Below are 12,660 nucleotides of genomic sequence, written 5' to 3'. Positions count from 1 at the left end.
TCCCCCCCCCCCCCGCCCCCCTACCCTGGCGCCTGAAATGTCTGATCATTCTATGAGTAAATTTTGAATCTGCTTTTCCCAGAACGCATATACAGCCACAGCTATCAACAGCACCAACTTCTGCACCTCAGCAAAGGATGCCTTTGTTATTCTAGTGGAAAATGCTTTGCGAGTGGCTGCCATAAACACAGTTGGGGATTTTATGCTGTTTCTAGGAAAGGTATGTATACTGTAAATAACTGTATACAGTTATTACTGACCTATGTAGTAACAAGCTTTCCTTAGCAATGGCTTGCACCCCAGATACAAAATGCCTTCAGATTGCTTGTGTCTTAGAATGCACTTCATTACATCCAGCTCCATCATATCAGGAAGGGATTGTCCAGGACAGAGAGGATAAGCAGATGACTCGCTTACATTAAGTAAAAGTGATCAGAAGGGAATAGCTGAAGATGGTGACACCTATTGCATGAATTTAGTCATTTTTCTCTTGACTCCATAAAAATATTAGAAGTTCTGAGTTTTTGATTGCTTTTGTAGTTAAAACCTTGAACCTTAATGAAAGGAAGCATTTTCTCTAAATTATTTTTAGTAAGGGCTCTTTGGGTTTATGTTGAATACTGGCATGTTATTGATCACCAACAAAATTGGACTGGAAGGTAGTGTAGGAGCCTGCTGTGAGGAATTGCCAGCTTGGACTGAACTGTCTTCCTTATTACATTTCTCTGCTTTTATTAAGTCAGAGTACAGTGTGCTGAACTTTTAATCCAGTAATTAAGTCAATAAGGTGTGAGAAGAAATAAACACGTCATGAAGATATAGGTGCCTGGGAGACCATGAAATGGTCTCCATGTAATGTGGTTTTATGGAGGTGTCTGAAAGATATTAGGAAACATCTCCTTGAAAAGATGCGTTTCAAATTATTAGAGAAATGTACAGGTGACAGAAATGTTGAAATGAACAGTGTACAGTATAAAAAAAATATTGTCAGCTGAAACAGTGCTAGGCTCCCAGCCTGTCTCCTCTGTCAGTGCAACCTGGTGTTTTCATAGTACAGTAAAGCTGACCTGTTTTACAATTTCATGTTTAGCTGCAGTTCATAATAATAGATTTGGAAATATTAAAAATGTTGAGCAGCCACAACAATTGTTTTAGTCCTTTTGTTATATCCAAAGACCAAACTGGTACCCAGTGAAATATCTGTTAGGGTCTCACATATAGTATAGTTCTGTGGGGACCGTTACATGAAACGCCTTGCATGAATTCTGATCTGCTTTCCCTGTATGGAGATGGGACAGAGATAAGATGAGTTTTGAAGTTGTTTCTGCCAGCAAAATGAAAAACGTACCATCCCCTCAAGACCTGTCTTCCCCCTTCTCTGTTCTCTTGTCATTTACACGCAGGGATATGGGGAATCCAGGAGGTAAAGATGTCGTTACCACTGGGATCTGTAGCTCCCAGTTCTAGCTCTGCCAGAGCAAGAAGCATGTAGGTTAAAAGATGAAACCAAACCAAAAAAAAAATAAAAATCAAAAGGCTTCTGCCATGAGAGTTCTCTTCTGTTTTCTTCCTCAGGTCCTGATAGTCTGCAGTACAGGTTTGGCTGGGATTATGTTGCTGAATTACCAACGAGATTACACCATCTGGGTGCTGCCGCTCATCATTGTCTGCCTCTTTGCATTCCTGGTTGCTCACTGCTTCCTTTCCATTTATGAAATGGTTGTTGATGTCCTTTTCTTATGTTTTGCCATCGATACAAAATACAATGATGGGAGCCCTGGGAGGGAATTCTACATGGATAAAGTTCTCATGGTAAGTTTCCCCTTGCTCTCTAAGGCTAAGGATGTGGTTTCTAAGATAAGTAATTTGAGAATGGGGTAAACTCAGTAGCTGAGTTTAATACTGTATTTTTTTTTTTACCTGGGTTACGTTGCTGTGTTGTTCTTGGCTTGATCAGCAAAGAGTGTGGTCTAATGAGCATCAGATAAGTCATGATTCTTCCCTCCCTTGACATCACTGGTATTGGCTTCTATATGCTGGATGTGAGATGACCAGTTGTCTTGCAGAGTCATATCTTTGGGTATCCTTTCTCCTAAATGATACACTACAGAATGGAGAGAAGCAAAACAGGTGTTAAAGACTTGGTTTTTGTACTTTTCTAAAAAGGACCTCTCTTGGGACATGGAAGAGAAAAAAATATCACAGTATTCTACCTCACACAGAGGAAAATTCCAGTGTGGTCACTCTCTTCTTTCAGATACATAGGAGCCAGCATTTGCTTCTCAGCCTGTCATGCACAGAAAACAGAAGTTATGTTCTGTCCTGGAGCCTAGATCAAGGCCCTTTGCATAATTCAGTTCTTACTTGCTTGTGCCATCATACTCCCTGTTCTCTCTAGCTAGAGATCAAGATGTAAAAGTTCTGCTCCTTAAGAGGAGTAGGTAATTTTCTTGATAGTATTTTTAAATGGGAACCACAGAATATATCCCTGTAAAATATACCCCTATTTGTAGGCTAGAAGAAGACTCTCATGACTTCTTAGCATATTTTTTTTTTCTGATTACTTGTTGGAAAAATACGTCAAGATTTTAAAGTTAAGTTTTCAGTAAAACACTACAGAATCTAGAGTATATAATAAATAAAACAGTAGCTGATGCGTTGCTTTTTAGCGCAGAATAAGAGTAAAATGCAGCATGCTGTCTCAGAAGACAGCACAGATGAATCGTAAAAGCATTTGGGTTTCTTCAGTGAACAGTCAATATCAGAAAACACTAGCGGCTATAGTTTATTGGAATTTACTACAGAAGGCTGTCCTTCAAGAGAAAAAAATCACATAAAATTGAATTAGTACCTTTTCCGGTCTTTGAGTAGGTGATTCTTATCCAGTGACAAGAATTGAGGGAGGTTAGGGAAATCAACAAGACCTTGCAAGTAATTATCTCCAAGTGCCTCTGTTTGATGGAGTCCTAATGTTACACGCAGTACGCAGGACAGGATGGAATAGCTAGAATCCCTGGGTTTTTTTGACAGCCATCCTCCTACCTTCCTTCCCTGTAAAAGGAGAGCGTTGTGTGGTAAATGTGAAAGTTGTAACATTACACAAGCAAATACATGTCTGTCTTCCAGAAATAAATGAGGGAAACCCTCATGCCTGTTTGGCAGGTCTTTTGGTACTTTGTGGACAAGTCTGACCTGGAACAGTGGGAGAAGCAAGTTTTGTTGAGCAGTTACATCTTAACATTTTGTACGGAAATTCAATGTCTGGAGTCTTCTCTAAGAAAGCACTCTTCGCTTTATTACTATTTTTCAGGAGTTTGTGGAGAATAGTAGGAAATCTATGAAAGAAGCTGGCCGGGGAGGTGGAGCTGAGAGCAGAGAGCTAAAACCAATGGTAGGTGCAGATGAGGAGGTGGCGGTCCTCCAAGAGTTTCACTTTTACTTCTTCTCCCTCTTTGTCTTTACTGACTGCACTTCTTCAGGAGAAGTTTTTGTTCTCTGTATCACTCAAGATGTTCTGCTTTTTCTGTTTGTGAGCTTGCCTATCACCTGGATGGCAGAGTTTTTGTCACAGCTGAGACCATCTCCTGTAAAAGTAAGATGAAAGGAACTGATATGAAACAAATGCAGTATCATTTCATTAGGATTAGTACGCATGCTATGTGGTATACACAGACAGCCCCAACTGCTGAGTACTCCCAAAATAAGATGACTCTGGAATTCATTGGGCTATTCTGACTTAATCCTGTTTTCAGTCCTGAACTGAACAATTTTTGTTCATCTTATGTTCACCATAAAAGCCTGAAGAACACTACTGAGCGCATCCATTGTTGCAAAGTAGGACCAGGCATTTAAAGCTCTCACCAAATTATTTTATATGGTGCCAAGGAATTGGATACAGTGATTCCTTTCAACCTGCTCAAATGACATTTTTCCCAGTTGTTTGTTTTTATTGCCAACTACTTATGTTGCTTGTCTCTTGTGTGCTCTTTCCATCTCACACTGTCAGATATACAGACAGTGAACAATGCATCATTTATGCTTCTGCAGCCTGTTTTACTTATGGTGTGCCTGTTAGGAAGGCATTGCATGTCTGAGTAGCCTGGAATAAGGAACAGCTATACATGGTACAAATAACAGATAGGAGGATGAGTTTGGAAGGTGGAGAACTGAGAGCGTATGATGGAGACCCAGGCTCGGCAAGGTATGACTTGTCATCGTGCAATATGACTTTGTGAAATAGATATTTTTCCGTCATTACTTTCTCAAGAGTATTTGGGGCCTGACGCAGTTCCTTACCATGGGGACAATTTTTTAACATAATGGAACCTAAATAAGTGTATGCTAACAGTAGAATTATTTTTTTTTTAAATGATGTATGTGAAGCCATGTTGCATGAGCACTTTTTGACCTCGCTGGAATGGGTTCCTGCTGTAGAATGGATGGATGTGTAGCTTTGTGTGTTTCTAGATCTGCTTTTGCCTAAATGCTGCTGTGTTTTATACATCTAAAAAACTAATTCTATGCTCATTTACTGTTTTCTTCTGGGAGTAATTCTAGCTGTTCAAACAAACACTAATGTTGGGATTTTCAGAGCGGTCTAAACACTGCAAATGTAAAGCTGCCTTTAAAATGATTGAGAATTTGGTTTGGAAAACCTCTAGTCACATGCACTAAAAAAATCTCAGTCAGAAAATGTGTTATGTTAATCTCTAATTCAAACAGCAGGTTTACCTTAAGTGGTTTTCCACTTATGCTCTCATCAGTGCTAGCACAGACGGCTACTCAGACTTTTGTACTTGACTGCCTACAGCTTGGATGTTAAAACCTTTATTCATTCCCCCTTGTAAAAGGGCAAACCAAGTACTTGCAAGTCAAGGGTGGTCTTGTTCTTTTCAGAACTTGACTGTAGGTACTCGAGCCTAGCACTGTCTGAAAGCCCTCTTAGGGCTGCTGGAGAAGGTGCGGAGCATTTGATGGTCAGCCTGAGTGTCACCTGCTGAATTACTCCCAGTTCTGCTGCTCATGTGATGGTCTTGTTTGGAACTGACTGGGCCTTGTTTTCTCAAGTGGACTTTTGTTTGGGGGCGTTCAGCTCCTGTGGAATAGGTTCTGAAACACTAGGATCTCACTTCCTGACAAGGACGGGATACAGCAGTTAGCACTGTGAAATTGCTGGTACCTTTCCCCAAAGCAGTCATAAAGGCCTCAGTTACATCTGGAATAAGATCATTCATAAGTCTATTCTGTAGCAGAACCTCCTGTAGTCCTAAAATTAGGTATTTGAAAATTAGATTCTTTTTTTCTTCTTTTTTTCCTTTCTTTTTTTAAAAAATTGAGTCTTTGCTGTTTTGTTTCAGTCTCCTTGAAATGCAGATATTTCTTAGACATGACGATTAGTTCTAGAAGCTAAATGCCCTAAGTCAGTTGTATTTTAAATAGGTATTAATAGCAGAGATGAGGAAACATTTAGCACCACCTGTTCTTGTATCAAGGCACAAAAAAACCCAAACACCAACACCTTTTCACACTTCTTTCTGTATGGTTTCCAGTGACCCCTTTGACTCAGTTTCTCCTTGTCTTTTGGCATTTGTCTAAGACTGTACTGTATGACTTTGTTTTCTAGGCCTCTGGAGCAAGTTCATCTTGAAACTAGCCAGCCATATTGGAACCCATTGACATTCCAAAACAGTATATATATACATATATACATACATATATATATATATATAAATAAACAGCCAAAATCAGAGAAAAGGAACAGGGATTTAATACTTTTTTTAACAATTATTTTTGTGAAACATGTACTCTTTTCATACGGGTGGCTTTTACAAGCAGCTTTATCATTGTTCCATTTTTTTAATTATTCATTGTGGTCATGGAAAAGTTGATTCTTACCTGCTTGATACTTTACAATCTGGAGGAGGTATCATTGTAAAGATAATTTGACATGATGACTGGGTTTAGAGACAGATTTCCCATGACACTGCTAATCTGCTGAGAGTTTTACTTGTTTAGTTTGTTTAAATTTGCATTAAATTCAGGACAGCTACATGTTAGGAAAACCTTCAAATCAAGAGAAGTCTCAAATTTAATTTTTCAAAAGGTGGTTTCAGTGAGAATTTATTCAGTTTGAATGAAGCAGTCATTTTACTTTACAGCCCTGGTGGGGCACAGTTTTGTTTATCAGTATCAGATATCACAATAACCAACTCCTCAGGTATTCAGGTGTGTGGGAGCCCTTGCATCTCCTATTAAACAGAGACTAGAAAATGGGGACAGATAATTTTTATATGCAATTAGCTTCCTGTTTTACCCCACTTACCCCTCTTACCCATTGCCCGCTATCCTCCCCTTGAGTTCAGTAGCCTCCTTCACACTTCAGCAGTGCTCCTTCGAAGGGTATGGATTCTCCATCTGAGCAATTGAAATAACAGATTGTTAAAGCTCAGTCTTAGCCATACTCATGATTAATTCATGACTAGATGTAACGATGCTGAGGATGGGAAGAGAAATGAACTGTACTGGTGTACAAAAAAAGTACTGTATGCTTCATTTCATTTAATGCTGGAGAGCTTTGGGAGGTGAAAGGGACCATTCCTTGCTTGTTGTTTCATCCATATTTGTATGTACTGTAGTGGGTGGCTAAAGCAGGAAAGGGCAGAGAAACATTTCTTTGGAAGTGTAACTGCCAGGATAGTTATCTAAAGTTATCAAATAACAGCAAAAGAACGTGTGTTTTTATCGTTGTTCTTAGATATTTACATTTCTTTTCAGTCTGGAAGTTCACTAGATATGAATACTAATATTCAATTCTTCAGCATATTGTAATGGTAAATGCTTAAAAGTGTATTTGCTAAGAATTCATGATCTGTCTATGCTATATACTCCTTTTGTTACAATTTTTTTAAGAAAACTATTTTTGTTAATGTAAAGTTAATATTTCAGAGCAGAATTTTTAAACTTATTGCACTAAATATAAGCTCTGTACAAATAAATAATGCCTCAATTGTTCGATCACTCCATTCAAGAAAATGTTTTGAAAGAGAGAAGTCCTTCTACAGAAGCTTTGCGATGGAGTGGAGAGGTATGTCTAGGTAGAGACATGCACAACTCGTGTTACCAAGGCTTAATAAGTAAGCAGTTCTCTGTGCTTCCTTTCAGAGGATCGGGCTTTTAAATTGCTGTTGAAAGTTGTTGGTTTTTTTTTAAAAAAAAAGTAGTATCATGTAGCTAACCAGTGCTCTTACCTTTTGGCAATAGTGAAATACTTCACTTTTGCTTCTAGAAGTCATTTGATAAATTTGTTTAGTTTTCTTTTGGAAGCCAATTAAAAGGATTTACTCTTCTCATATCACAGAACCCAAACAGCATGAAATATAAGAAAATAAAAATACGTTTAGAAATTATAGCTGCTGGGGTGGCAGGGAGACAGGACTATCCAGTCCTGCAAGCACTTAGATGCTCACTTAAGGGAACCGTATCAGTGTCTCCACTAAGATCAGAAGGGCTCTCTGGGGGAATTATAAGTTACACATCTTAGAGTGTAAGCGCTAAATGCACTAGAGCTTCAACCTAGGGGTTTAAAATGGAGCACTGGCGAGGCCTCCTAGTGCAAGTTAGAGGTCAGACTATCTAGGACAAGATCTGGAGCAGCCTTAGGTTTTGTGGAGAAGAGGCATTCCTGCTCTACCAGTGGCTAAGACAGCAGTAGCGCTGAACACCAGTATTTGTGTAGATCAGTGGGTCTTAGCAACAGAAATTTAAACACTGGCTCAGATGAATGCTAGAAACCGGATTCCAAGGCTAAGAGATTTACCACATACGCAGTTGCTTCCAGAGAAATTAATTTCCATCTTATTTGGAAGTTATTGAAGGTGCTTTGATTGAAGCTGTGGATTCACATTTTGACAACAAATTTCTGCCATGACCAGTCCAGCAAGTTCGTGTTCTCTGCTCACTGGAAGTCCTGGGTGGGGGCTTTTCTTTGCAATTGCAACTAGGGCTGCAATTGGAAACAAATTTTGTATTTTTGTATGACTTGACTGTGCACCATTTTTATAGCAGTATATCCTGTTCTAAAAAGAAATTTGTTTTATTTACATGGTGTTTAAAAGATACAGGCGACACTTTTCTATGGGTAGTTGTAATGTTTAAGTGACAAATCTATATCATTATAAAATTCTTAATAAAACTGTGTGCAGCATTCTTGCGTCTATATCCGGCATGCAGAGCTTTTCAGTCATGCCAAAGAGGCATTCCGTCCACCTGCAGGCTTTCCAGTGGCTATTTTGAATGTCGTTTGAAGTTTGTTTGCCACCAGACTACAACCTGCCCTCTTCCAGCTCTGTCTTGTGCAAGGAGATAAGCAGAAGGCTGACACCTGAAGAGATGAACTTTTCGGGAGAAATTTAGACTCTGCTTTTTTTTCCCGAGCGGGGATAGTAGAGTAAGGGAACACTTGACATGTAAATCCCCAGTTGGCAGTAGAGGTGCTGGGATCTACCAGTTGTGATGGATTATTTTTTTTTCCAGCTGGCTATTAAAGCCAGTATATGGACTGCTTTGTGGGAGGCAGTCTAGACTAACCAGAGAGTGGTGCTCCACTGGGAATAACACTGCAGGAGGAGCAGGTGAGACAGCTAAGATAGAGAAATCAACCTAATGGAAAGTCCACTGAACCAAGCAGTGCTGGAGGAGTGGAGATTCAGGCTGGACACTTGGGGTTTAAAAACCAAGCCAGTGGGATCGCTGGTTCCCAGCATTTGGTTTCTGCAGATGGTCTGCATCACAGTCTTTGATCAGCTAGGTTTCAAAAGAAAAAAAAAGCATGCTGTATTTTCATTTGTTTAAATCTTTTCTACATCATTTTATTCTCTGTTCCGTTTGGAAGCTGAACAGCAGTGTGACATCTTTTTTTGCGTCTTCCAGCCCTAGAGATTTTTTTTGGTTCTTTTAGCTCTCATTTCTGTATTGCTCTTTCAGCAAAGGAGTGCCAAGTGGCAGAGTGTCAGCTCCCCTTTGTCCCACCGATCTTAGCACATGCCTTCTCACTTTCCTGAGGCAATGATTCAGGATATCACCCGGACTGAATGGGAGGGTGAGTAGGTGCTGAGCTGAAGTTCTGAGGTGGGTTTTTTTGTATGATACCACTCCATCACTGTGCTTGCTGTGGTTAGAAGTGTAGCCCATCACTTCTACGGTTTCAGTGCTGCTCCACAGCTAGAGTAATTACATGGTATGGCAAGCTTAGAATTGCATCTTCAGCCTTCCAGTAGCTTGTGTTCACGCTCCCAGCTGCCAAAACCAGGACTGGGTTTTACGTGTGGCCTTAGCTTGGCATGGTAGCCCAAGGACTTTATCCTAGAAGGGAGAACTTAAAGGGCAAGACCCAGTTTCAGGTTGTGGTGGGTTGACCCTGACTGGCAGGTGAGCCCCCTACTCTGTTGCTTGCTCACATTCCCCAGCAGGACACAAGAAAGCACTGGAAAAGCAAAAGCAAGAAAACTTACATGTCGAGATGAAGACACATTAGTTCATTAAGTAAAGGGAGGGGGAAAAAAGAAACCCAAGTGATGCAAAGGCAATCACCCACCACCTTCCACCAGCAGGCCAGTGCCCAGCCAGTCTCTGAGCAATGGCTGCTCTGGAAAACTTCACCCTCCTTCCTCCCTCCCCACTTCCAATTTTATTGCTAAGCAAGACGTTATATGGTATGGAGTATCTCTTCAGTCCGTTCAGGTCAGCTGTCCTGGCTGCCTGCCCTCCCCCCTTCTTGCCCAACCCCAGCCTGCCCCGCCGGGGCGGCAGAGCGAGAGGCCCTGACCCGGTGTCAGCACTGCGCAGCAACAGGTACAACACGGTTCTGTTACCAACAGATTTGGTCACAAATCTGAAAAAACGGCGCCATACGGGCTGCTGTGAAGAAAATTAACCCCATCCCAGCCTAACCCAGTACACAGGTCCGCTTACCCAAGAGTTGATCCAAGACTCTCTCCCTGCGTTTCTGTACAGCACCTTCTCAGGGTGGTTACTTCTTTCTGAAAGGGCTTTTTCAGCAGCAGGCAATTAGTCTGCTCCACAGTGCTCCCTTTCATGGAGGGAGCAGGGGATGCTAGCTCTTACTCTTTCAGCACAAAATGGGGATATAAAGCAGAAATGAGCCCTTTCTGTATCAGTGTTCTGGCAATTGAGCAGCCAGTGTTGGAGACAACATATTTAATGTGCCCTCAGGGCATGCACTTTAGTGGTTTGCTCTGAGTGGTTATGATGTATTCTATGAATGTATGTTATAGAGTCAGAATAAAATGCATGTAGCAGACATATACTCATCATCACCATCCAGTGATCATTTGAGTGCATATTACATGCTGTATTTAACATGGCACTGTCATTTTAAGAAAAACTCTTTAAGATTTAAAAGTAGATACCTAAGAGCATCCTTGTTTTTTAAATCATGGCTTTGCCTGTGCAGATAATGTTTACTAAACCTAAGCATCACAACTCCATCGTTTCTTGAACGGTTTTTGTGTCACATCACCACAGAAATCGTATTTCATCTTTGTGGAAAAAAACCCTCGTGTTTCCCAAAACAGAACCCAACAAACTTATTTGAAGCTTTCTTGCACTCGGCTTGTTTGTTGGGATGATGGAAGTTTACTCTAAATTATACTTCATTTTTGAATACTCTTTCAACTATTTCATCTCTGCTGTTATTTCATCACATAACAAGAGACTATGGAGACTAGTAAATTAGTATTTCTTGTGTTCTGTAGCAAATACTGTTCTCGAGGTATTTTTTTTCTTTTATATTTAGAGAGATGAGAGAAGAGATGAAAACTTGTCTCTTGTGATGTGGGTCATGTATAAAAGGCAGAATTTCTGGTCTGGGATGGAGCTGTGATGTGTCTTGCAGTGTTCTGCAAGCTGATGCAATCAAGCCAAAGCTCTTCAGAGACATTAGGATTATGAAAATATTTATAGGGAAAATAGGTAGCATGAATTCATCTAAAAATATCCATTTGGAGGCTAAACTACCTGGCATTCATTTGACAGAGATCAGTTAAAACAGAACTAGCAGAAAACCAGCAGACACCATCAGATTCTGCTCCCCTGCTCACTGAAGTGGTCAAGGGTTGTGTGAATATCACGAGCAGAATTTGGTGTTTTAAGTGTTTGGTACTTTTCTGTGGAAACGTGGGACTCCCCTTAGAACCAAAGCTGCAAGGTTTGAGAGGTGACTTTAGCAGAACTAGCCTAATTTCAGTAACTTTAAAGACAGCTCTGGCCTCTCTAAATCTGTGATGGAAGTTGCTGGCAGCATAGCTGGCTGCCATTCCTCAAGTGCACCGCCGCTCCCTTTTGGCTTGAGTGAAACAGGGGCAGCCAGGGAGGATGTCAGAGAGGTTTTGTGAGATCAGGAAGCTGAGTCCTCCTGAAACCCAGCAGAAGTTGGGCACTGACTGTATGGAGTTCCCACAGTGTCATGGTTTTTAACTCTCAAATAAGTACTGCATGTGCTCCAGTGTTAGTATTGGTTGGGTCATTCCCTGCTCACATTGAAAAGGGAGAGTATCTCTTATTAGAAAACCGGTGCTGCCGTCATTGAGGCAGTGTCTCCTAGGGCAGAGGCAGGAGAAAACAGAAAGGTGTCTTTGTTTCCAATGTAGGCCAGAAAGCAGCTGCCAGAGGTTAGGTGGAGCCATGGAGAGCAGGATTTCACAGGTAGAAAATATTCCACAGGATCTTCACAGTAGTTAAAAAAATGAACATTCCGATTCACAGACATCTCACAGCCACATCCCCTCTGCCCTGCTTTTATTTTGCTCTGGAGCTCTCCAGAGCAAGAAAGAAGGTGAAATCCTACACGTATAGAAAGGAATTAGTTCTATATAGTGAATTACGTTGCTGATTATAGCAACTACCTTAAGGAAAAAGGAGAATCTTCTGAACAGATTTTAAAGGCTTGACAGTACTTACATTGTCATAGTCCATCAAAGCTTCATCTGGAAACAAATTTTTCATCCTCTTTCACTCATACTTCTAACAGGGCAGTCAAACCCCTGAACTGGTTTAGTGATTTACATTGAATCAAGATCAACTGACAAGTGCTCCTTTTTCCAGTGGAATGCCACCTCCTTTGGGAATGGGAAAAGTAAATGTGACACTGTTTATTGTTGTCTGAGAACTTGAAATGTTTTATACTGCAAGCTGTGAATGCAGGAAGAGAAGGGAAATTAACAGTGCTGATCTAATCTTAGATTTTCTGTGTAAACTGACATTGTGCCAGAATACTGATGCAAAACTGTATTTTAGTCTAAGAAATGTATAGATTTTTTAATGTATCGAAATAAAGGTTTTCTTTTTAAGTAAGAAGGATGTTTCTGTGTCTTCCCTGTGGGGTGCTATGTTCTGCTTTTCCTCTTAGGAATACTATCTCACAGCCCTGGAAGCGTGCAGAGTCCATCCAGATCCTTGCTCAAGCTTTGCTCGTCTCTGTGCCTGCACTTAACTGAGTGGCTGCAGTAGTGCTGGGCATGGCTTCTGGGCCCTCTCACTGACCTGGTGCCAAGGCAAGTGGTGTGACACTAATGCTTTGTTGAGCTGGTTGGGGTGATGGGGTTCTGCAGGGCAAAGGCAGTCCCTTATATGGACAGCTTAGGG

General features: G+C 40.8%; 1 protein-coding gene across 3 annotated transcripts in view; it reads left to right on the top strand.

Moving 5' to 3' along the window:
- The window catches only part of SLC44A1 (solute carrier family 44 (choline transporter), member 1), a 65,258-nt gene extending 52,886 nt beyond the window's left edge, over positions 1-12,372 (top strand). Inside the window, exons 13-16 of one of the 3 annotated variants that reach the window (XM_014958140.1) lie at positions 83-220; positions 1,576-1,812; positions 3,311-3,391; positions 8,983-12,372. In XM_014958140.1, coding sequence (XP_014813626.1) covers positions 83-220; positions 1,576-1,812; positions 3,311-3,391; positions 8,983-9,036 — 510 coding nt within the window. In that variant the 3' untranslated portion in view covers positions 9,037-12,372. The other 2 variants (XM_014958141.1, XM_014958139.1) reach the window with 2 other exon arrangements.
- The last annotated feature ends 288 nt before the right edge of the window (positions 12,373-12,660 follow it).

The sequence above is a fragment of the Calidris pugnax genome, unplaced genomic scaffold (assembly GCF_001431845.1).
Source record: "Calidris pugnax isolate Ruff unplaced genomic scaffold, ASM143184v1 scaffold317, whole genome shotgun sequence".
Classification (NCBI taxonomy): domain Eukaryota; kingdom Metazoa; phylum Chordata; class Aves; order Charadriiformes; family Scolopacidae; genus Calidris; species Calidris pugnax.
This window is presented reverse-complemented; position numbering and strand designations above follow the sequence as displayed.